The sequence below is a fragment of the Diospyros lotus genome, chromosome 10 (assembly GCF_014633365.1).
Source record: "Diospyros lotus cultivar Yz01 chromosome 10, ASM1463336v1, whole genome shotgun sequence".
NCBI lineage: Eukaryota > Viridiplantae > Streptophyta > Magnoliopsida > Ericales > Ebenaceae > Diospyros > Diospyros lotus.
Window position 1 is genome coordinate 33,207,372 of NC_068347.1, and position 25,786 is coordinate 33,233,157.

General features: G+C 41.5%; 1 protein-coding gene across 2 annotated transcripts; it reads left to right on the forward strand.

Annotated features, from left to right (window-relative positions):
* Positions 1-41: 41 nt before the first annotated feature.
* On the forward strand, positions 42-25,274 carry LOC127811367 (uncharacterized). 2 transcript variants are annotated; one of them, XM_052351144.1, is made up of 8 exons: positions 44-440; positions 6,419-6,499; positions 6,606-6,694; positions 6,783-6,857; positions 6,997-7,091; positions 24,159-24,242; positions 24,387-24,461; positions 24,801-25,274. In XM_052351144.1, the coding sequence occupies exons 1-8, from the start codon at positions 318-320 to the stop codon at positions 24,908-24,910; spliced, it is 732 nt and encodes a 243-aa protein (XP_052207104.1). In that variant the 5' UTR covers positions 44-317; the 3' UTR covers positions 24,911-25,274. The 2 variants fall into 2 exon arrangements, 1 of the variants encoding a protein (XP_052207104.1); XR_008025657.1 differs by lacking the exons at positions 24,159-24,242; positions 24,387-24,461; positions 24,801-25,274 and adding exons at positions 9,365-9,732; positions 9,804-16,731 and having other exon boundaries at positions 42-440.
* The last annotated feature ends 512 nt before the right edge of the window (positions 25,275-25,786 follow it).

Below are 25,786 nucleotides of genomic sequence, written 5' to 3' on the forward strand. Positions count from 1 at the left end.
ATCTTTCGTTTTTATCTCCATTGGTGTAATCAAACGTAAGATAAGAGGGGGGTTGGGTCAGAGGCGTCGGGTCGGGGTGATGGGCACATTTTACCAAATCAAAATCCGAGAGAGAGAGAGAGAGGTTGAGCAAAACGTGTCCCCGATTTCACAACCACCGCAAAACGCTCTGGTGCTTCTAGCTGGTCCTCTGTTCCTCTGGAAAGCCCACAAACCAGCACAAATATAGAGTGGTGCAGTTACTACTTCTAGGGTTTCCCACCGCCGATCATTTTCTTCTTCTTCGCCTTCGTCTTGTTGCCGCCGGTGGGGGAGTGATGGATAGGTACCAGAGGGTGGAGAAGCCGAGGCCCGAAGAACCCATAAACGAGAACGAGATCAGAGTCACGGCGCAAGGTCTCATTCGCAACTACATTGGCTATGCCACCACTCTTCTTCAGGTAACCATCTTTTTTTTTTTTTTTTTCTCTTCAATTCTTTCTATGGGCTTTTTCTTTTTGTTCCTTCTGTTGATTTTTGGTGTTTTGGTTTTGGATGGGAAACGATTTAATTCAACCTCCATTGGGGTTGGCTTTTGTCGATGTGAAAAGGGTTCCTGTTGCATTAGGTCTCGAATCTTGAAAGTTGCAGTGTCTTGAGATTTTTCTTTCTGCATCCGAGTTGAAAATGCATAATTTATTAGTGTTTATGGATTTATGGCCGTTGTATGCTTGGTTGCTGAGAAAGTATAGGGAAAGAAGAATTAAAAAGGATTATTCTCTCTAGGGATGAAATCTTCATTACTGTATCTCGTTGAGATTATCTCTTTAAGTAACGCTGGCTTGGCAAAATCATTTCTTGTTTCTGTTCTTCAAACCCTGTGCCCAAGGGAAATTTTCTCATCGCAGTTCTCTAAACAACTTCACCATAATTTTCGGAATCAGAATTTTGGAACACTAACCAAATAGACCACAGTTTCAAACTTTGATTTTTGTTTGCAGTCATATAAAGTTGTGTGCTTCGATCTGTCTACTGTGTGTGTTTGCTTTTTTCTGTATTTTTACATGTCCATATTGGTCCATTGTTGTATGTCTCTCTTAATATATTAAAAAATTCGTGATCTCTCATAATAATTAACAAATGAATATATGAAATGAACTGTTGACTAACAGGATTTAGGAGTTCATTTTTGGTCTACACTGCTAGTTTGTGATTAGATTAGAGGATTCTGGATATTATATGCCACGCTATAGGGTGTCTTTGTTACATGTAAGATTTCAGCACCTTGCTTTGCACCAGTATTCAGCAGAGCCTACTTTTAAACATTTGCATCACTATTTACCCTCTTTCTTGACGTCATCGTGTCCATCCTTATCTTCCCAATAATGCTACTATTTTATCAGGGGATGTTTGAAAATGTGTGTTTCCAACATTTTCCTTGCTGTTTTGGAAAAAATGGAAACCAAAAGTGGCAACCCATTTGACAGTGTTGCTGTTTCCACCAAAATGGACTATGGTTGAAAAAAAAAATCAAAATTTCTCAGAAACACCTAACATGGTAAATTCATTTCATTTGAGTGTCATCCTATCTCATGATGCTCACCTCACTCTCGTTGTAAGGGCCCACTTCTGGATATCTTGCTAGCATAGGAATCTGAAAGGAGGTCCCCACAAAATTGATACAGATATAAGTTTAACATGATTACAACCCCAATTTACTTACTAACAATAGTCCAAAATAAAGATTACAATATCCTTTGGTTAACATTGTCTTTGGCTTAACGACCCATACAACCCCCCCCCCCCCAAAAAAAAAAAGGCAATCACAAATTTAAACACAAAATAAAATTTCTCCAACACGCTCTCAAAACAACTGCCAAGGATCTTTTTGGTTGGTACATCTCTATACACATACTCTACTTAGTGACTCTGACTTCACTGGACTCACCCTCAATGATCTCTTTTCCCTTACTTGGAATGACGTAAAGAAGCAAGGTGAGCTACAAGGCTCGGCAAGTATAATATATGAAGCAAGTGAGAGTATTTGAATTGAGGCATGAATAATCGAAATCGGAATAGATTAGAGCTACACACAACAATTACAATAATTAATGACATGCCTCACAACTATATATGTATAAATCATGCACCCACTTCACTATTCATATGTGGCCCTTGGCCCATATATAACAAATACATGTACATACATAATCTCAATACATTCATTAAATTGTGGACCGAGACCCACTTACTGGAATTATAGCAATAGCTTGTTCGTGTCAAGCGCTCTTCCACAATATTTTTGGATATCTTTTTTTTTTTCCATGTGGAATATAATTGCCGCGCAAAATAATAGGTGTGCAAAATATCTATCATGCAACTATTCATACAAGAAACACCAAAACTTGCATAAAATAAAGTCTCTAACCAATAAAAGTATCATTCCTTAAGAAATATAGGGTGATACAAAACCCTATTGAGGTTTCTAACAAGACTCCACAAAAATACAAGAAAATCACAAAACTTAGCAAAACAAGGGAGATACAACCCATTTATCAAAATGAGAGTTTTGCATAGACAAGAACCATGATATTAACATAGGAAGTGTAGCAACACAAGAAAGAATTTGAATCAACAAATTCCCAAAATTTTCAGATTTTAGCTGCAACTTTGGGGACCTATTCCGGGCTCATAACGTAGTCAAATATTATGAATAATATACTCAAATCGAAGCCCCAAATCTCTAGTTTCTGAAACAACAAATGGATTCGAAATTGGAAATAACCTCAAAAAGTTATTACCCAAACACCGAAGCAAGGCAGATTACTTAGGCAGTAAAATTTCTAGATTTTTGGCAAAAATTAACAGGGTTGTTACAAGCTCAAAACGTAAGCAATTCATGCAAGTAATATATCGAAACGAAGCTTATGATATCTAGTTTATGGAACAAAAGGCAGATCTCAAATTGGATATCACTACAAAAAGTTATACCCCAAAAACTGAAGCATGGTCAGATTACACGGAAACAGTAAATTCCAGATTTTAAACACAGATTGACAGGGCGATTACAAGCTCAAAACTTAACCAAATAATTCATGTAATATATCAAAACGAAGCCCATGAAGTCTAGTTTACATAGCAACAAATAGATTTCAACTTGGATATGAACATAGAAAGTTATAGGCCAAAAACCAAAGCAATGACAGATTACACGGAAACAAAAATTTCAGATTCGAGTATGTATTTCACAGGGCACTTACAGGCTCAATACTTAGCCAAATAATCAAAGTAATATATCAAAACGAAGCTTAAGAAGTTTAGTTTATAATGCAACAAACGAATCTCGATTTGGATCGAAACTCAGTAAGTTATAGCCCGAAATGTATAATATGCACAATTTGGTCGAAAATTTAATAACTTTGAAATGAGAGGCACGAAAGGAATGAAACTTGCCTTGGATGGAGAAACTGAATTTAGAGAAGAAAAAGCCTGCTAGATGCTGCAAATCCACACCCCTTGAAGCTCCAAATCAACAAAAGAAGAAAACGAGAAGAAGAAGAAGAAATACTAACAGGAGAGTGAGAAGGGAGCAAAGAAGTAAGGAGGAGGAAAATAAGGAGGAAATGGGGGAATGTCTGCCACCTCACTCCCCACTTGGCCTTTTTCCATTTTGCCCCTCACTTATGCGTGCGCACACATATATATACTATACCCTTTATGTAATTTTGCATTTATCACTTAAATAAAATCTAAAACAATATACACATATTTATACATTCCATTTCCCCCAAATAATTTTGACTTTTCCACATATCCCAATTTCTTTGACTTTTCAACATAATACCATCTTTATTAAAATTTTGTTTTTGTTTTATTTATTTTTTGCCACATAAAATATTGCCAACACCTTACTCAAATAATAACACATTATACACATAAAATAATGATAAAATATTTTAGACCTGATAATGGGTCGTTACACCTGTTCATCGAGCTCATTGGCTCCAGTGTTACAATCAGAAGGTGCCAACGCTAATTGGTTTGATTTTCCGATCGGACGAGATGGCACCATCAGTGAGCTCATCCTCTTCACTCAATCTTCCAAAGCTCAGCTCCAACTGAAAGAGAGGAGGATTTGTGCTGCAGGTCATCAGCAAGCTCAGAAACACCACCAACACACTCAGCCTAAAGGGGCAGTGTAGGAGTTGTGCCTTTCCCATATCTCCTCTTATGTCTGACAATACATCATGTTTGATCTTCGTACAAGCTTCCCAATTCCTTGATTTGTCCATACCTCCTCTCCGAAGTGTGGGTGTGTGCGCTTTGTTCTGAGAGCTTTGTTGAAGCTTCTCTGTGCTTTTAGACACTGATAGGCGTTGATTGCAAAAGACCATTTTTTATTTTCTTGTTCTTCTAAGCTTGAACTTTGCAACAATGTATTCATTCCACTTTGTGATGAGGGTTTTGCTTGCTGAAACTGATCTTTCTGTAACATGTGTGTTGACTGTTGAAAATCCAATGTCTCACTTTGTTGGGTGTCCATTCTTCTCACGTACAATTTTCTGTGATTTTTTTTTAGCTATCTTGTATTTTTTTTTTTCAGTAATGAACTAATATGTTCTATAGTTATTGTTCTTCAGGTTCGTTGTTGGGTTCACTTTTGTGATGAGGGTTTTGCTTGCTAAAACTGGATTGTCCTAGAACAAGCATGGAAATACAATCCATCACATCCTAGTAAAAAAAAAGTGAAGAATTAGTTGATTTTAGGGGTTTGCATTTCCATATATGTTTAAATGGAGACACATCTCTAATATTTGAAATGCAATTCATCACATTTCTACTAAAAAAGAAAAATTGATTAAAATGTTCAAGGATTTAATTCATAATTGTAGAGAATAACATAGTAATTTATTTTGACAATAATTCTATCACATTTTATGTAAAAAAAAAAAAAAAATTGAACACAAACTGAAAAAACAAACAGTGTTTACATTTTCAGTTTACAAATTTTTGGCAATTGATGACAAAATCAAATGAGATGATAGTTTTCATTTTTCTAACTGAAAATCGAAACTAACACAAAATCTGAAAACTGATAACAAATTCAAATGGCCCTTTAGATTTCATTTTTGTTTTTATCCTTGCCAACAGCACTAACAGTTTCTTTCTTTTCTCTGGATATCTGTGAATTTTTTGAAATATGTGTTTGATTTTGTCAAATATGTGTGTGCACACGCACACATGTGCATGATATTACTTGTGATTCTTTCCTAGATCCTCTATAGGCTTCTCAAATTCATTGATCTCCAACTTGTTAGCTTGCTAGGTGTAGAAAACTTCTGCAAGTTTGTCTGAATGAATAACCAGCTGTTAACCTTTGGTTGACCGACTCTAGCTTCATTCTAATCCATCATGACATATATCACTGTCACAACCCTAGAGGGGGGGGGGGGGGGGCAAGGACCTGAATGTAATTAGTAGCTAGGAGTGGCAAGGCTGTAATTAGCCTAGAATTGTAATAACCATAGCTGTACTAATCAGTTACAGCTATAGCCACTTGTACATGGCGGTTACAACTATGAGGCTGCCTATAAAAGGAAGTAAGGCACCGAGGATGAGATTTATGCAATTGAATAGAAACATAAATCTTTCCCTCCAAATTCTCTCTCTCTTTTCTCTAAATTCTCCCTCCTCCTATTTCAAATTCTCTCTCTCTCCCTCCAATTTGAATTCTGCAACTACTCAATTCCCAATTTGCATAAGTCTCAATTTGGAGACATATCAATCACTTACATATTTGCCTGATATTTGATTGAGGTATGGAGGTGGCAAAACTCTTTCCCTTGATTTTCTCAAGTTCCTCTTCATGGCGTTGTAGTAATATTCTGATAATCCTCAATACTTTTTTCTAGTTCTTAAGGTTTCCTTGTGATGGATTTAAGCTGCCTCCTGGTTAACGATGTTCGGATTACTGGAAGAATATGTCTTCGTGCACACACACACACACACAGTCACCAAGGAATATGTTATCAGTTCCATTGCTATACAGGTGTGGATTTTTGAGTTCTCTTATATATTCAAGTTTGCCCTATAATGTATCATTATGCGTGCTTTCACTTGGATAAAATTGTAATGTTGTTGGATGGTGCAGATTCCCTAGCAATGTAGGGGTTGTTTTATCCTTCTAAAATAATGATTGGGTATTGCAGAAATGGAAGTCTATGGTGATTAGTGAAGGATTAGTAGATTTACCATTCACTATGTGCTTCTGCTTTCTATCTGATGTTTTGAGTCCTGTGCACTCATGTTATTAAAGAGGTCTGCTTGAATTATGATTGAGATTGAATTGTTAGGAATGCAGTTTGATATGCCTTAATTTGTTAAGAACAAACAGGATATAGAATAAATTATTGTTCAATGTGTTGAAACATGTTTTCAGGATAAACAGGCTGGGGAGATTGTCTTGAAGGCAATGGGACAGGCAATCAGTAAGACTGTGACCATTGCAGAAATAATAAAGGTGTGTTTGTGCTGCCTCACATAAACTTCTTTTACATAATTTGCACAATTTGTATAGGTAGAGAAGGTATCCCATAATAACATATGCTCACATGAATTGAAAGCAGACGAGAGTCCCTGGGTTGTATCAAGAAACTTCTATCAGCTCAACAAGGATAACTGATGTATGGGAACCTATTGAAGAAGGACTTGAAATGTAAAATCTGTCGCACTTCTTGAATCCTTGCATGACATCTCCTTCAACTACTTTTACTTAATTTTAATTTATGTGATGATCTATGCAGGTTGGAGATTAATCGTCAGGTTTCTCTGATTACAATTACTTTGTCAACTACTGAACTGGACAAGAATTCTCCAGGGTAATACTAGATGTATTAAAACTGGTTTGAAAATATTTATTTCTTTTTGTTCATTTTTATGCAATGGTTTTCTAGTGATCTGCTGATTGTTTAATTTACTGCCCTTCAAGATCTTAGTTTGTGGAAATTTTCTGAACAGGTTTCAAGCTCCATTTGATGTGGAGCAGCCAAATGCACAGCGGGAGTATCAACAGCAGCAGCACCCCATGCAAGCACAACCTCCAATCATTAGCGGTAATGTATTATCTCCCCCGTAGAAGTTATTTTCTGGCCTCGAGGATGCTAAGGTTGCTGGTTTAGATGACTCAACCTGTCTGGATAAATTCTGGATAAACCTATTTGATGATTATTTGTGAGACCGACCAACACGTGCTGCCTTGACGGATGGACCTCAGGAGTGGAAACTTCAGACTTGGCTATGCCTGGGGTTGTTTGTGGGAATGTAGCATGCAAGACGGGGCTGGGATCCCCTGGGGTAGACTCCGACGCTCAAGTCAGTAGAGTAAATGCGGGTAGCAGAAAATATAAGAGATGGAGGCTTTTTCTACCTGGTAAGGGGCCCTACTTTTTATAGCCGAGACCGTTATAGGGTACTCGAGATAAAGCTCGAGGTGGTCAGGCATGGCGCCCGGAATCCACTCCGGATTTTCCGGTCCGGTCCGGATTTTCTGGACGAGTCGCATGATCCGGTCCGGATTTTTTGGACGAGTCGCATGATCCGGTCCGGATTTTCCGGACTCTACTCCTAATTAATTTGCAAGCGTTGCCACGTGTCCTTTAACTGGTCGTAGAAGACTGTTCCCCACTCCGCATTGTGAACTTGCCATGCGCTAGTCTCTTGGGCGATCCGGTTAGCACGCAGGGGGTATTTTAGTAATTTAGATAATATCACATCACTTGCCCCCCCACTTCTCTAGTCAAGCTGAGAATCATGTTGGGTTGAGGAGTAACCTAATTTTTTAGATTATTTGAGTGTGGACTTCCTCGAGATGTACAAGAGCATGTTAAATGTGAATCTCATGCTTAAGAGTACCATTTATTATATTGGAATTATAAGGGGTGTTTGGTTGGAGAGCTTGGGTCCCTCTATATAAGCCAAGGCCCCACCCCTCAATTATCACTTCACTTGGCAGCCAAGCTTCCAACGTTTGAGATTAGTTTTTCTCCTTTTACTCTCATTTACTTCTTTCTTTCCTTCCCTTCCTCTTCCCTTTTTTTTTTTTTTTTAGGGCCATCTTTTCTTGACCAATCTCAATTGGGGCCAAGGTCAACCTTGGCCGGGGCCGAGGTCGGTCTTGGCCTGGGTCGACCAGGCCGACCTCGGCTCTGCCCCGACCTCGGCCACGCCAAGATCGGCCTGGACCGATCTATGGACCTTTTGCCTTTTTTTTTTTTAGGTTGAAACTTTGGCTTGACTAACCTGTTTCCTATTATTTTCATCACAAGCGTGGTTGAGATTTCCCAAACTAAGTCGCGTTTGGTGAGCTCATTTTAGCTCGTGCCTAGCCCTGGTTTTCCTTCTTGACTTCTGTCCTCTTTCTCCCGGTCAGTTCTTCCTTCCTGGTTAATCTTATTTATTTTAGTATGTCTTTTTCTTCTTTCTCCTCCTCGGGTACTAGCCTCCGCAGTGAGGAATTGAATCTAGAATTACCCAGTCCCTCGCATAGGCCCAAAAAGCTCAGGGGGCATAAAGAAGCTTCCCCTCATCATTCATCGGAGTCCCGTCTGAGTAGTGATCTCAACTTGGAGAACTTTCTTGAGGATCTTACTATCGACTACTCCACTATAATCGAGAAAGAGTTGATTCCCCTTTTCAAGAAATACCACCTCATTCTCGATGATTATTGGTATAGAGAACCCAGGGGTTTGAAAGTCCACCAGGCCCCTCATGGTTGTATCACCGTGTATGAACAAGCCCTTGCTGCTGATTTTAGTTTTCCCCTCGCGGCTCCCGTAATTGAGGTGTTCTTTGTTGTGAGGTTATGTCCTTCTCAATTGACTCCCAATAGTTGGAGGTGTCTTGCTATCTTCCTTCTCTGTTGCCGAGCTTGAAATATTGAGCCCAATGCTCAGCTCTTTTTTAGAATGTTTAAGGTAGTCTCTGCCAGCAAGATCGAACCTCGGTTCGCTTTCTCTGCCCTCAACCAGTGTCAGTTTATCGTTGATAATCCTACCTCGGTAAAATGATGGAAGAGTAGGTTTTTCTTTATTGGCCTGGAGGACAGGGATGCCAGTTTCGGGTGCCAGTTGAGTGGGTTTTCCAGCCCTCAAAGATCCGTAGTCCTAAGGTCTCGCACGATGAACTTCGTAACATTCGGATTTTGAGGGAGTTGAACCCTATCAACGCTCGGGCATTGATATGTGACCGTACCTTGTACTTGAGAGGGTCTATCAACTCATGCCTGCTTTGAGCCCGATGCTACTATGGGTAGTCTCTTCTTCCACTTTTTTCGTACCTTCGATTTGCTGTTTTCCTTGCTACTAACATCTTGCCTATATTTTTGCAGCTGAAATGGTGAGCACGACCTTCATCTGGGGAAAGAATAAGCGGAGGCCCGCGGAGGGTGAGGGTGCCACCGCCCCTAAGGGGAAAGCTGCCTTCGACCCCTCCCTCACCGGGGAGGGGGAGTCTAGCCGTCTTTCTAGGAGGAAGAAGACTTCTCAACCCTTGAGATAACTAACTCAAGCATCCAATTCTCTCCCATATTGCCCAGATCACGTTCCTAATTGGGGAGTGAAGGAAAGTGATCTTAGTCGAAACACCCAGGTAGCAAAACAAATGATTCACCACTTCGCAACTCCTGCAGACCGTCAAGTACTGGCTAAACATTCCTCAGAGGTGGTGGAGGCCGCCTTGTGTAAGCATCTAGCCCAGGTAACCCTTTTTACCTTACTGGCATCTTTTAGGCTTAGCTATGTTGCCCTTACTCACTTCGCTTGTTGCAGGTGGTCACGCTTGTCTCGGACTTCTCCGAACGCTTCGCCCAGACTTCTAAGAAGACCCTTGAATTAGACACCCAATTGCATGAGATGGGCGAGTTAGTAGAGAGTCAAAGGAAGGACCTGGAAGAGTTGACCTCTGAGCGGCAGTCTTTGCGCCAACGCATTCAGGAGCTCGAGGAGGAGCTATTTTGGGCGAACTCCCTCAATCGTAGATACGAACGCAAGTATACTGAGCCCACCAAACTTCTTGAGGTGGAGGAGTTCATCCAGCAGAACCTGCAGGAGGCTTGGAGGAAAGGATTCCAAGCCCATGCTATCGAGGTTTTACGACCTCATCCGGAGTTGGACATGTCCACTGTTTGATCTGTTGAAGAAATTGTGGCCGAGCTGGAGGAGGACTCGGAGATGGCGGACGGCGAAGACGTTTCTCCTAGCGCTTGAGTTTTCTTCCTTATTTTCTAGCTAGAACTTTTTGTGCTTCTTCCGACGTCATGTATTAGACTATTCGCTTTTATATAAATGCTATTCTACTTTTACTCTTCAATTCTTGATTGAAAATATATGAGCTAAGACTAATTGAACCCTGAACCTTTGCACCATAGAAGGGGATTAATTTAGCCCTTAGTCCTCCTTTAGTTGCTAGACTGAAGGGGATGACCTAGGGCTCTCGACCCTTAGATTTTAGCCATTCCCTCGCGGAGGAGGGTGTTGGTCTCTGAGTTTTTTTCGGTCGTTAGTCTACCTTCGACTTGGAGACGGCTTAGGCTTCCTGACCCTTGGATTTTAGCCACTCTCTCGCGGAGGAGGGTGTTGGGCTCTGATTTTTTTTTCCTGGCCATTAGTCCCCCTTCGACTTGGGGACGATCTTGGGCTCATGACCCTCGGATTTTAGCTATTCCCTCACAGAGGAGGTTGTTAGGCTTTGATTTTTTTTTTTTTTTTCTGGCCATTAGTCGTAAAAAAGAGTACAAAAAGGTTCGAGGCATTTCCCTTCTTATTGATAAAATTTCCTCAAGTTTCGCACATTCTAGGTATGCTTTAAGGGCTTGTCTTCCATATCTTCTAATCGATATGCCCTTGGACTTAGGGATTCCAACACTCGGTATGGTCTTTCCCAATTCGGGATTAACTTATTCGCGTCTCAAGGATGACTCACGTCAAACCGTCGTAGCACAAGATCTCCTAGCATGAAACTTCTGATGTGCACTCGTCGATTGTAGTACCTAGCAATACGCTAGTTATACGCAGCTTGATGAATCCGTGCCAAATCTCGGAGCTCATCCATCAGGTTCAAGTTGCACCTTAACCCTTGCTCGTTCACCTCAGGATTGAAATGCTCTACTCGATAGCTAGTCACCCCTATCTTAATAGGAATAAGAGCTTCTGAGCTATAACACAGTGTAAAAGGGGATTCTCTTGTAGTTGTTTATGGTGTTGTTTGATAGGACCATAGTATGTTGGGGAGCTCATCTACCCATTGGCCATCCACTTTCTCAACCTGAGCTCGGAGTCCCTGAAGAATGGTCATGTTTGTCAGCTCTACGTGCCCATTAGCTTGAGGATGGGCAATCAAGGTAAAATGTTGCCTAATCCCCAACTTGTGGCACTATTCCTGCATTGACTGGTCCTTGAATTGGGTGCCATTATTTGTTATTAACACCCTGGGAATACCAAACCGACAGACGATGGATTTCCAGAGGAATTGCTTTACCTTTCAGCTAGTGATACTTGCCACAGGCTCGGCCTCCACCCATTTAGTAAAGTAATCAATAGGGGTGTGCAAAAAATCGGGTAAACCGATTTAACCGAATCGAACCGACCAATTCGGTCGGTTTAGTTCGGTTGATCATAATGATCGGTTTGGTTTCGATTATTATTTAGCAAAAAATTGGTTATTCGGTTCGGTTTGGTTATTTTGGTAAAAATAATTGAAAACCGAACCGAACCATGGTGGAATAAACCCCCTCGAACCGAACCGTGACCCTCCTTCACGTGGGCGCGGCACCCCAAATCGCCCTTTACCATCCCTTTGTCCTTCTCTCCTTCCCTCTTCGTCCTTCTCTCTCTCTCGCCATTTCATTTTCATCCCAGATCTCCCTCCATCCCTTGCCGTTGCTGATGGCGAAGATGAAGACAAAGGCTCTTCGACTTCGAGGCTTCATAGATCAGAGAGAAGACTGAGAAAATCCAGAAGGTGGAAGGACCGAATCAATCCTTGGTCCTTTCGTTTGCTCGACCCCCATTGTCTCCGACTCTTCGGCGACACCATCGCCCTCTTTGATGTCGTCATCAATGTCGATGCGATGTTTCCTCTCTACCTTCGACGTCGACTGTTGTTTTTGTCGAAGCAACCACCTTCGACGCTTTCACTCTAACGTCGACGCCGACTTGGACCTCCGACACATCAACGTCGACTTCAACGCCTATGACAAGTGCATCTCTCTCTCCTTCGATTTGGACCACCGTGCTCGCCCTTCGGTAAGTTTCCAAAAACGTGTTAAGAGTTTTTTAACTATAGAATTAATTTTTGGATATATGAATCACCGTGATTGGGGGAATCCAATGATCGATTCTGATCATTGGAATCACCGGCCTGCCAGGTGGCCGACAACAATAGATGTTCAGTCTCTTTGGTATTCTAGGTTAGTTTGATTTTTGGTTCAGTTCGGTTACCATGATTTAGTTTTCGGTTAGTTCGGTTTCGGTTAGTTTGGTTAGTGGGGTTGGTCGGTTCGGTTCGGTTTGGTTATTATATGCTGGTCGGTTTGGTTTGATTAATAATTTTTAGACGGTTCAGTTCAGTTCAGTTATAACCGATTGCACGTCCCTAGTAGTCAATAGCTACTATCAAGTATCTGTTCTGTCCGGCTGTTAGCAGGAAGGGTTCGAGGATATCGACTCTCCACCAGGCGAATGGATAAGGCGACGCTAGGTGGGTAAGTTCAACCACCGGGGTGTGAACCAAGTTTGAAGTCCTTTGGCATCTTTCACAAGTTCGAACTAGCTGCACAGCATCGCTCATCATCGTCGGCCAGTAGTACCCTTGCCGAAGTGCTTTTTGAGAAAGAGACTGGGCTCCAATATGACTGTCACAAATCCCCTCGTGGATCTCCCTCAGGATGTAGTCGGCCTCAGTGGGTCCAACACACCTCAACAGTGGCTGGGTGAAGGACTTCTTGTAGAGGTCCAGGCTAACGAGTAAGAACTTGGTAGCCTGGCGCTTGAGTTTCTGGCTCTCTTGTTCCTTCTCTGGTAGCTATCCCTTAATTAGATGTGCTATGATAGGATCCATCCAACTTTCTCCCCTATCCAAGCAAAGCTGTTCTGCTTCTATCTCTATGCTCCTCTAGGGAAGTGACTCCATGTAGACAGCCCGAGAATTCCTGGGGAAGGAAGAAGCAACTATTCTTGAGAGAGCATCTACCACGACATTCTGTGCTTGAGGGACATGGTTGATTTTCACCACCCAAAAATGTGCCATAAGATCCTTGGCCATCGCCAAGTACTAGGCCATAACTTCCTCTCGGGCCTTGAACTCTCCTATTACCTGTTGTATAATCAAATTAGAGTCAGAATATACCTCCAGATCCTTGACTCCTATCTGCTCTGCTAGTTTGAGTCTAGCAATGAGCGCCTCGTACTCAGCCTCATTATTAGAGGCATTGAACTCAAAGTGGAAGGCATACGGCCAAGCCTGGCCATCGGGGCCCTAGAGCAGTAATCCAGCGCTGCTGCCCCCGATGCTTGAACTTCCATCCATAGAGAGAGTCCAGGTCTGGGAAACCCCATTGACTTCTTCCTCTGGTAGAGTGCCTTCAACTATAAAGTCCTCCATAAGCTGTGCCTTGATGGCTGGTCGAGGGCGATAGTTGATGTTGAAAGCGCTTAGCTCTACCGCCCATTTGAGTATCCTCCCAGGCAAGTCTGGCTTTCCCAACACATGCCGTAAAGGATGACTAGACAAGACGATAATGTGATGTGCCTCGAAGTAGGGTCTTAGCTTTCGAGTAGAGATAATTAGGGCATAAGCCAACTTCTCTGTCGGAGTGTAGCGAGTCTCGGCCTTGGCCAACCTTTTGCTCACATAATAAACTGGTTTCTGAACTTTGTCCTCCTCTCACACCAGAACCGAACTGACAGCTTCGTTTGAAGCAGCCAGATAGATATATAGTGACTCCCCTGGCTGTGGCTTAGCTAGGACCGAGGAGGGGGGGGGGGGGAGAGATTAGATACCGTTTTAGCTGCTCAAACACCTCCTGGCATTCTTCTGTCCATGCGAAATTCTAGACTTGAGTCAATGCCTTAAAGAATGGCCATCCCTTCTCTGCAGACCTTTAGAAGAATCTCCCCAATGCCCCATCCTTCTAGTTAATCTTTGCACCTCCTTAATACTCTGAGGAGGAAGCTGTCATGAACCTAGGGTTCATAACAAGGTTGGAATTGGCGTTCGGAAGGATCTGAGAGGCTTAGGATTAAGAACAGAATATTTAGAGGGGAATTTGGACAGAAATGGGGGAGAAAGTAGAGAGAATTGAGGGAGAGCAACAGAGAGAAATGAGAGGGAGATTTGAGAGAATTCTTAGAGAGAGAATGAGAGTTTCATTAATCAATTCAAGCATGATGATCTCCTCTTACAATGGGCATTTTTATAGGCATAGCTAGTTCCTTAACTAATTTCTAACAACACTCATGTGCTCCTAACAAATAATCAAATATATCTTAACAAACTAATATAAGTCTATTACAATATTACCCCTTTATTATATCCCCATTGTAATATTACCCTTCTAATCCTCCTAGGGACATGACAGAAGCATCTCTAGGATGGCTTTTATCTTCGAGGGGTTGGCCTCAATTCTCTAGTAGTGCACCATGAACCCTAAGAACTTACTAGCCGTAACCCCAAAAGCATGCTTGGTTGGGTTGAGCTTCATCTGATACTAGCGCGAGGTCCGAAAGCACTCCTCCAAGTCGTCTGGATGTTGCTCAACCAAGAGACTCTTGACCAACATATCATCCACATAAGCCTCCATATTCCGATCGAGCTGAGTTTTGAACAATTTGTTGACTAACCTCTGATACGTAGCTCCGGCATTCTTAAGCCCGAAAGGCATAACCCGGTAACAAAATGTGACCTTGTCTGTGATGAAGGCAGTCTTGTTATACCTAGGGACACTGGCAGTCACTAGATCCCACAAGAAAACCAATCAAGACACTTAGATGAGAATGTTTAGGCAAGAACAATCCTCTCACACTCTCACAAACCCTCTCGGATTTATTTGCCAATCACACAACAGAAATTTATATGAAACAGAAACAATAAAAACGGAATTGAAAAACATAACAGAAATGCAAACCAATAAGAAGAACAAACAGATTATCCCGGTTCAGATTGTAGTGATTGCAACCCTACATCCAGCTTTCAAACACCCACCAAGAGCAACCTTCTTTACCAAGAATGATCAGTACAACAGGTTGAGTAATTTCTTCTATTCCCGAGTACATCCAACACTCATTCTCTTAGATTACAAAAGCTGTCTTGCTCACCAGCCTCTCTCTAAATGAATGTCCGCTCGGTACAATAGAATGAGAAATCTACCTCTCTTGCTACCCCTTGCCCTTTATTTATAATAGTGGGCAGATATCCCAATGAAGATTATTAGATATTTATAGTTTTAACCCCTCAACTATCACCAATTACATATTGGAAAATAAACTTCTATTTAATACTTCATTGGCCCTCAAAATACACTGCTTTCACTGATCTTCTTATCCTATATTCTAGACAACTTTTAACAATTCTCCACCATTGTCTTGAGTATACTTCAACCTTCATCCATCAAAGCCTTGGCCTTCCAATAGATGAACTTGACCTGCTCTCATAGGTTCTTCCTGTTGCACCTGATCACTCAAACACAAAACAAACATTAAGAATACCAAATCAATCCTGTAAATTTCAACAATGGACACCTTGGATCATACTTCCAGCTGTATAACCTATACATGCAACTTTAATTAGGATTGATTCCTCCTTCTCAAGGATTTCCCTAATGAATATCTTTCCTAACATTAATATGATTGGTCTCTCTATGGTGGGACTGAATCTAAGCCAAGTGGACTGCCCATTGGCTGTTTCAACGCCTCTTACCTAGACTTTTCTTTAGGGTTCCTGCTGCATACAAAATGCAATATATATACCCTAAATTCATAACTATTCATGTAGGCACACTCCACCATAAACCAAATCCATACTCAATGTTATTCTTTAATCTCAAAGGTTCCATCTTTTTACACAGCATCACAACACAATGAACCTCACCCGGATTGGCCTTTCCACTGCTAGACTTTATTCCTAGCTCCCCAAAACCGACTTTTTAGGCTTTACCACTGTTCTTCCCTTCTTATGTTTGCTTCAAACTCAAAGGGCTGCTCATTTCTCTTGTGCCTCTTCTATCTTCCAGCCTGTTAAGATATGCTTGAGTTTGGGTAATCCTAGGTTTTCATAAGCTGTCCAATTCCTATTTCAACCTCTATGCCTTAGAATTTCCAACTTCTCCTTTATCCTACACTCTCAAACACTGACCTAAGTTCTCAGCTACACCTTGAGAGTCCTCATGGACAAATTTCCAGAGAAGTTTCCTTACATTTCACTAGGCATACCATTGGAATACTCACAGCTTCCTCATGCACTCAATTTTAACCCTTGGACTTATTCTAAAGGGATCTGATTCCTTATACCTTCACCTTGGGAATTACTATCATTCCTAGAGAGACCTTCTAAGCAATCAACCTTGCTTACCTTTCCCTCTAGCCTCTATTCCCTTGGGCTACTCTATAAGATCAATTTTCCCTTAATTTTCACATGGATAATGGCTGTTAGAGATACCTATTCGACCCAAATTAAGCCTTCATGTGATGCTTTAACCAATGGCCATTTGTCTAGCCTTTTTCCTAGATTTTTCCCCATTTCCAGCACCTTCCTTAATTCTCAAATAGACACTTCACACCACTCCACCCCTTTAACCTAAGGGATCTTCCATTTAAGTCCAAGATTCTCCCCAAATTTACATGGCACCATGCCATTCATTTGGACAAGAGTGCATCACCTCTTCTTATACAAGAGGTTCTATTTTTCAACCTATTCCTTAGCACTCAAAACCAGTGCATAAGTATCTTAAAAATCCAACACTTTCCATAACTTGTGGTTCTATCTATTCCTGATCCTAGGCAACACTCTAAACCTTCTACTCCCTTGCTCATTATCAGCAAGATGATTGTCCTTTCCTTTTCCTTGCTTAACCCGGATTTTGATCAACATGGGCTACACCATACAAGACAACACGTGCCCACACCCTTTTCCTCTCACTGTTCACAAGGACCATCATTGCAAGAGCTAAAGCTATCTTAAACACTAGCTTCCTCCCTCTCACAATCCAGCCCAAGTTTACACAATGAATATGACAAAAAAAAAAAATTCTAGATACTCTTATTGCTATACCCTGGTTCATAGGCTAGTTTTGGACATTCCCAAAGGATTCTTCTTGCTGTTTTTCTTTACACAGCATTCCAGATTCCATCCCTTGGCCTTAGCATTAGCTAATTTTATGTCCTATTGGCAGAGTTTTCCCACATAGGTAAGAACCCTAGCTTTAGAAGTCCTAGGCATACCTATTTTACAACTCCACAACACCTAACCCTTCACACCAGAAGCAATTCTAACAAGATTATATTCAATTCCAGCAAGCTTCCTAAATTCCAGCAAGCTCATATACGCTTGGGAATTTCTTAGGAACACACCATCTCCACTAGGTTCACTTCACCTAGCTCCACCATGAGATAAGGCCTAGATAGGTTCCCCTAGATCCTAGAAACTGATCTCTAATGGGCTTTTGACATATACAAGGTCTGTTTTGGAGACTTCTACATTGGGTAACCTTACCAAACTACATGGTTCCTATTCCTTTATACCTGTAAACTTTTCCCTCCCCTAATATCCCTAGCCTTAGATACCTTTCTTAGTCCTTGCTCAACATGTGAGCTATCCTTAACAAATGACACCGCCTAACTTATCCTAGGCTATCCTTAGTGGCTGCAGCTTATCCACATAAAAAATACCAGCCTGCACCACATAAATTCCATTCTTGAGGGTTGCTTCCATCTCTATAAAAGATCCTTGTGCAACTTCTTAGGACTCCAATTCTTGTCTATAGGAGAAACCCTTTCTATCTAATTCTTCCTAAGGACATTAGGCTTATGATTAAACATGGATAAATTTACAGCTTCTAAAAAATTTTGGAACAGCTCCACCATGCATCCTAATTTCTCCCATCTCCAATTCCCTTGACCTTAATTTGTTGCCTAGACAAACCATTTCCCCCTCTACCATGTCTCTATGGGTAAATACCCATTTCCTATGAGAAGTACACCCTAAACCTAGGACCTATGCTACTTTTTCTGCATACCTAGAGAAACTATAGGACATCCGCACTCTCATAGCCAAAACCACACATGGTGTTTGAACATTTGGGGTTGGTTCTCTCTTGGGGTTCTTTCTTCCTGTTTGGGCAATTTCTCTTGAAGTGGCCCTCCTCATGACAATGAAAACACTTCATTGGTTTTCTACCATTCCTAGACTTGGACCTAGACTTCCCTTTAGATTTAAATTCTCTATTTTCAGTCCTACTTCTAGCGGTTAGGACATCCCAGCTGAACCTGTTCCTTCTAATTTCTGCTGCAACTCCTTAGAGTTTAATGCCCCGAAAACATCTTATAGGAATAATTTTTTCCTACCATGTTTTAATATGTCAACAAAGGTTTCATATGTTCTTGGCAAAGAATGAAATAATACAAGGGCTTTATCTTCCTCATTATAGTTAATATCTATGTTTTCTAAATCAAGATGTAGTTTATTAAACTCATCTATGTGATTATTTAGTTTTTGCCCTTCTTGCATTTTAAATGTAAAAAACTTTGCCTTTAAATAGAACCTATTTGACAAGGTTTTTGTCATATAAAGACACTCTAATTTAGACCATAAAGCCTCAGCCGTTTTCATCCTTGAAACTTCCTTAAGGACTTTATCTCCTAAACTTAGAATTAGAGTATTATAGGCCCTCTTGTTGATTTCTTTCCTACGCTCACTAAAATCTTTTTTCTATTCTTCAGTGGCATTCTCGGGCAATTTCTTTTCTTCCTCTAAGGCTTCTTCTAATCCCAAATTTCCCAATAGCGCCCTCATCTTAATTTTCCATAGACCGAAATCATTTTACCCATCAAATTTCTCTATGTCATATCTAGCGGAAGAGGGTGCGGAAGCTATGATAGGGATTAAAACTACAGATTTCTAGGGTAGAATCTTGAAAAGGTTATTGGCTCTGATACCAATTTGTTATATCTAGGGACACTAGCAGTCACTATATCCCATAAGAAAACCAATCAAGACACACTTAGATGAGAATATTTAGGTAAGAACAATCCTCTCACATCCTCACAAACCCTCTCGAATTTATTTGCCAATCACACAACAGAAAATTATATGAAACAGAAACAATAAAAATGGAATTGAAAAACAAGACAAAAACGCAAACCAACAAGAAGAACAAATAGATTATCCTGGTTCGGATTGCAGTGATTGCAACCCTACATCCAGCCTTCAAACACCCACCAAGAGTAGGCTTCTTTATTACCAAGAATGATCAGTACAACAGGTTGAGTAATTTCTCTTATTCCCGAGTACATCCAACACTCATTCTCTAAGATTACAAAAGCTATCTTACTCACCAGCCTCTCTCTAAATGAATGTCTGCTTGGTACAATAGAATGAGAAATCTACCTCTCTTGCTACCCCTTACCCTCTATTTATAATAGTGGGCGGATATCCCAATGAAGACTATTAGATATTTACAATTTAACCCCCCAACTATCACCAATTACATATTGGAAAATAAACTTCTATTTAATACTTCATTGGCCCTCAAAATACACTACTTTCATTGATCTTCTTATCATATATTCTAGACAACTTTTAACAGGTCTTTTCCTAATCGTCAGGGTGCAGTGGAATTTGGTGGTATCCCTGGAATGCATCTAAGAAACTCATCAATTGATACCTTGTTGTTCCATCAATCAACGCATCAATTCTACGTAGAGGGTAACTATTCTTCGGGCAATCTTTGTTGAGATCCTTAAAATCAATACAAAGCCTCTATTTTCCCGACCCCTTGGAGACGAGAACAACGTTAGCCAGCCACTTTGGGTAGTCAACCTCTCGAATGTGATTGGCCTCGATAAGTTTTCCCACCTTAGCCTCTATAACTTTAGCCTGCTCTGGGGCAAACTTCCTCTTCCTTTGCCTTACTGGCATGGAGTCTGGATAGAGCCCTAAACGATGGGTCATGACTGTCGGGTCTATCCCAAGCATGTCTAATGTAGACCATGCAAACACATCACAATACCTTTGCCGGAGTGATAGGACTTCATATCGCAACGACTCCTGTAACTTAGAACTGATCTGCACTATTTGATCAGGCTCTTCCCCCAACGGAACTCCCTAAAGTTCGTCCACCGGTTCTGAGGTCTTTGGCTCTTTCAGACCCTCTAAGATGAAACTAGTGACCACGCCAAGAGGGGCACTAGAACCCTATCCCACCCCCCTCATTGAGTTCTGTTCAGCTCCTATACTCGAGGCCCTTGCCTGTTCCAACTCCATCTGGCCCTAATCGACTTGAGGAAAAGCATTCTGATTTGAGTCTGATTCTATCCCCTTAGTAACAGTATCATTCAAGGAGGCCACGTAGCATTCCCTAACATGCCGTTGGTCTCCTCTTGCCTCGCCAATCTCGCTTAGAGTAGGGAATTTCAACACCATGTGATACGTGCTTGGTACTGCCCTTAGAGCACTAAGCCTAGACTTTCCAAAGATCATATTGTATGCTGAGGACACATCAGTGACCAAGAAGTCCAGCGTCACTTGGGATCTGCGAGAGCCACTACCGACCGTCAAGGGCAGCCGGTGCAGCTCCTCTGAATGTATCACCATTCCATCAAAACCTACCAATGGGATTCAAATTGGCCTTAGCTGATCGAGCGTAAATCTCATTCCCAAGAACGCCCTTTTGTAGAGAATCTTCGAAGAGCTGCCAGGGTCCACTAAGATTTGCCTTATCTCCTACCTGAGCAGTGATCACCAGAGGGTCTGAGTAGTTGGGATGGCTCGGAAGATCCTTCTCGGAGAAAGTGATGATCGCCTCGTCCTTTGCTGCATTATTGGGAGTGGTGGAGTCTTGCTTATTTTGGACCCCCAACCAATTATCTTGAGGCTTGAGAATCGTTCCCGCTGCCAATGTGTACAAGATGAACTCCTGTCCCAACTCCTCCGCAAGCTGTTTTTCCTCTCTCCGAGGTTGTGTCCGAGTTCGCTCTTGGAAGCGATGAGAGTAGGAGACCTCCCCCTATTCTCCAGCTCGGACTCTACCCTGCCCGAGCTCGCACCTCCTCAGCCAATGAAATCACGGAGGTAGCCTCGGTTGATAAGCTCCTGAATCTCTTCTTTCAATTGGATGCAGTCTTTTGTATTATGGCCGTGGTCCTGGTGGAATTGACAATATTTCTTTTTGCTTTGAGTGTTGGGCGGAGACTTCAACAGGGGGAAGATGCCGCAAATAATCCTTATCCTCCAGTGCCAAGAGAATTTCTGCTCGACTTGCATTGAGGGGAGTATAACTCATCGGGCTTCTATGGGCACCCATAAAACTCAGGCGATATTGGGTTCGGGACGAGCGATATTCAGTCTTCTGTTCTACCATTGGCTTTTTCTTCTCCTTTTCTCTCTTCTTCTTGTCAGGCTGCTCAGCCCTCTTGACCCTCATTATTTTTTCAGCGTTGATGTACTTATTATCCTAGGCAAGGACTTCTATGAAGGTACGAGGTGGAGTCTTAGCCAAGGACTGAGCGAATGGCCCAGCCCTCAAGCCATTCTGGAGAGCCACCATTGCAATCCGCTGATCAAACTCGTCGATGCTCAAAGCCTCCTCATTAAACTTGGCCACAAAATCGTTTAGGGACTCCCATTGGTTTTGCTTGACATTAACCAAAGCCATAGAAGACTTTCGGTGATGCTTCATGGGAGCATAATGAGTTAGGAAACATGTCTTTAACTCTCTCCAATGTCATGTCCCTAGGAGGATTAGAAGGGTAATATTGTAATAAGGATATAATAAAGGGGTAATATTGTAATAGGCTTATATTAGTTTGTTAGGGGATATTTGGTTGTTTGTTAGGAGCACATGTGTACTGTTAGAAATTAGTTAAGGAGCTAGCTATGCCTATAAAAAGGCCAATTGTAAGAGGAGATTATCATGTTTGAATTGATTAATGAAACTCTCATTCTCTTTTTAAGAATTCTCTCAAATCTCCCTTTTATTTCTTTCTACTGCCCTCCCTCAATTCTCTCTAATTTCTCCCCCATTTCTGTCCAAATTCCCCTCTAAATATTTTGTTCTTAATCCTAAGCCTCTCGGATCCTTCCGAATGCCAATTCTAACCTTGTTATGAACCTTAGGTTCATGACACCCAGTTGTTGATAGAACGATAGGGAAGGCAAGAGTACCACGTTCGGGCATGACCTCCCAAAATAGCCGAAAAGGCCTAGTACCACATCGTGTCTAACCCTGACTGCACTAGCATGTGAGGAGAGAAGAGCTCTGCATGATCATAGGGGTCTGTGTTTCCGTCGTAGAACTTGATGGACGGGATACAAAATCTCTCTGAAGGAACCTCTGCCATGATGTTCTTACTTAGGGGTTGGTTAGAACCGAAGTGAGGCAGCTCCTTATTTCCCTTTTTGAGTTCTTAGACCTGTCGCTTAAGAAAACGCAACCGCTTCTTCTGCAAGGTCCCTCCTTCCCGCGAGGGGGAAGAAGTGGATCCTATCGCCTTAGAGGGATGGATTTTCTAGCCTGATTGGTGGGATGGACAAAGCTCCCGAGTAGGAGAAGGTGATTGGTGCTCCTCCCAATGAGAGGGCACCTGCAGGCGGCGCTGTTCATTCTGGTGTAAATAACCGATCAACAACTCGGTTAGCTGTTGGACTTGATTTTCCAACTTGACGAGTCGGTCTTCTGGCATTGGATTGGCCGGAGGCGGCGGATCCTCCCCTTGCGTCAGGGCCTCCAAATTGACCCCAGCATGGCTGCGGGTCACATCTTTTTAGGGAGCCATGCAGCAAGTTATGGCAAAGAGCAAAAATCGTTGGCACTTGGTCGACGGTGAGAAAACCGAGGTTCGAGGTGAGGAGGGGAATTCAAAAGCGCGAGGTAGGGAAAGAAGAGGCTGGCGAGCTTGGACGTCAGCCCCACGGTGGGCGCCAAATGATGATGATCTGTGAGACCAACCATCACATTCCTTCTCGACGGATGGACCTCGGGAGTGGAAACTTCGGACTTGGCTATGTCTGGTGCTGTCTGTGGGAATGTAGCCTGCAAGACAACAGAGCGACTGGGCTGGGATCCCCCAGGGTAGACTCTGACACTCAAGTCAATAGAGTAAATGCGGATAGCAGAAAATGTAAGAGCTGGAGATTTTTTCTACCTAGTAAGGGCCCCTGCTTTTTATAGCTGAGACCGTTATAGGGTACTCGAGATAAAGCCTGAGGTGGTCGGGCATGGCTCCCGGACTCGACTTAGGATTTTCTGGTCAGGTCTAGGTTTTTCAGACGAGTTGCATGATCCGATCTGGATTTTTCGGACTTCACTCCGGATTGCTCTGCAAGTGTTGCCACGTGTCCTTTAACTGGTCGTAGAAGACTGTTCTCCACTCTGCATTGTGGACTTGCCACGCGCCAATCTCTTGGGTGATCCGGCTAGCACTCAGGGGATATTTTAGTAATTTAGATAATATCACATCACTAATACTTTATTCTGGTTCCCCTCCTTTGGTTCTCCCTATTGAGGTAACAATGGTCTCATAATTTAAATAAATATTGTTGTAAGGCCTGTAGGCTACAACTAGTTAGGGATTGTTCTCTTCGTGTTTTAGTTTTTCAGTTTCGAGTTTTGAATTCATTTTCAATTTTGTGTTTTGAGTGTTTGTTTTGAAATTGCTGAAAGTGTGTTTTTTTTTGTTTGTAGCGTTTTTTGCGTTTTGGAAATTTTGATCGTGTTTGTGATGAAAACAACCAAAATGACTTTTTGTTATTTTGAGTTTTCCTTATAAATTTTTTTCTTATTTTCGAAAATACGTTTTTAAAAATATGAAAATAAACACGTTTTCACTATTTTGGAAAACTAAAACCTGAAAACAGTAAAAAAAACAGGTCTTTGTGTTCTTAAATTCTTATTGTATATTTCATTGGATATCTAGATTCATATGGCCGGGGAAGAGGACGAGGACGGGGCAGAGGAAGAGGTCGAGGCAGGGGCAGGGGTGGGTATGGTAACAACCCAGGTATTAATGCTGCATTTGTTTGTTCTTTATTCCTTTTTTTCCCTTTTGATTATTTATTAGTAATAACTTTAAAAGGCTCCATTTGATTTGGTAATACTAGTAGCTTCTCCAGCATGCCAACTAACTCATTTATTTTGTCAACAGAGAATGGTGGATACTATGACTATAATTATAACTGGGGTAGAGGGGGCGGACGGGGCAGAGGCTGGGGTTATCGTGGTAAGTGTGTTCTGTATGTGGCTTAACTGCTCTCTACTTTCTAAGAGTGCCCCCTTAAATTGCTGAAATTTGGTGGTCTCCGATCTTTTCTTCACTTTATAGCTAATATCAAATACCTTTTTCATTGAGATCACATGGCTGTCTTTCTTTTCTTTCACATACTAGTTTGGTACTGCAATACGATCATGTGTGCCCCATGATTCCTTTCATCCAACTGGTTTAAGTTCTATGCATTTCGTGTAATAGGTATAAATCAGAAATGTAAACTATGCTGTCAGATGACTCAGTCATGCTTCTGCAACAATGGTTTCACTTCTTATAGCATTTGCTTCCAAACAGGTGCAGGATATGAGAGGGGGGGTAGGGGTGGAGGCCGAGGTTACGGTCGCGCACGCGGTCGGATGGGTGGTCGAGGAAGAGGCGGCGGCGGCCGTGGGTACCAGGCATAGAATCACTCTGTTTTACTCTCAAGCTATATGATGGCTGACTAAGCCTGTTAGGATCACCTTGTGTTTTGCGTAGTCCTTTTCCTCTATAATCTGGATGTGGTAAGGATTTGTCATGTGTATGAATTGCTTTCTTTCACCCTGAGAGCCATTGATTGGTTCTGATTTTGCTGTAATTCTTTTTGCCACCCTCTCTTCTCATTTTTTTGTGTATATAAACAATTCTAAGTTATCTTGTTTGTGCCCTTCATGTGGAAGCATAGCTTGATGGGTAATAGACTGGTATATTTCTATCCCCTTGATGTATTAATCCAAACTCAGGGATTTGCATCTTGACATAAATTTCTGGAGGAAGGCTTTTATTTTACTGGGATTTGTTCAGACAGTTGAGGTTTGCCTGTGAGTTCTGGTGTTTACAGTTACAATAACTAGAGTCATTTATAGGTATGTCTTTACAGTGTTTAATTTAATTAAAATTATTTACTGTATTGGCTACTGTTAACAATATATATATATATATTTGCTGGGATTAACAGCATGCCGATTAGTTCATGTCTTGGTCAAACTATTGTATATTTATAGCATTAAAAAATACTATAGAAACACAAACTCTTGCCTGCAACTGCATGGTTCATCCATCATTTATGTTGCCAATGTTTTGACTAATAATAACATAACTGATGATTATGAAGCTTTGGGTTAGAGTTCAAATGCTATGATCCACTGATATGAGAAAAATTAGGGTGAAAATAAACTCTGAAATTGACTTGATGATATGAGGTTACATTCGTTGGGATCATAATTTAAACTTTTATAGGATCGTACTCATGTTGTGTGCTTATTCCAAGTGCCCATTAACTTTAATACTGTCACAACACA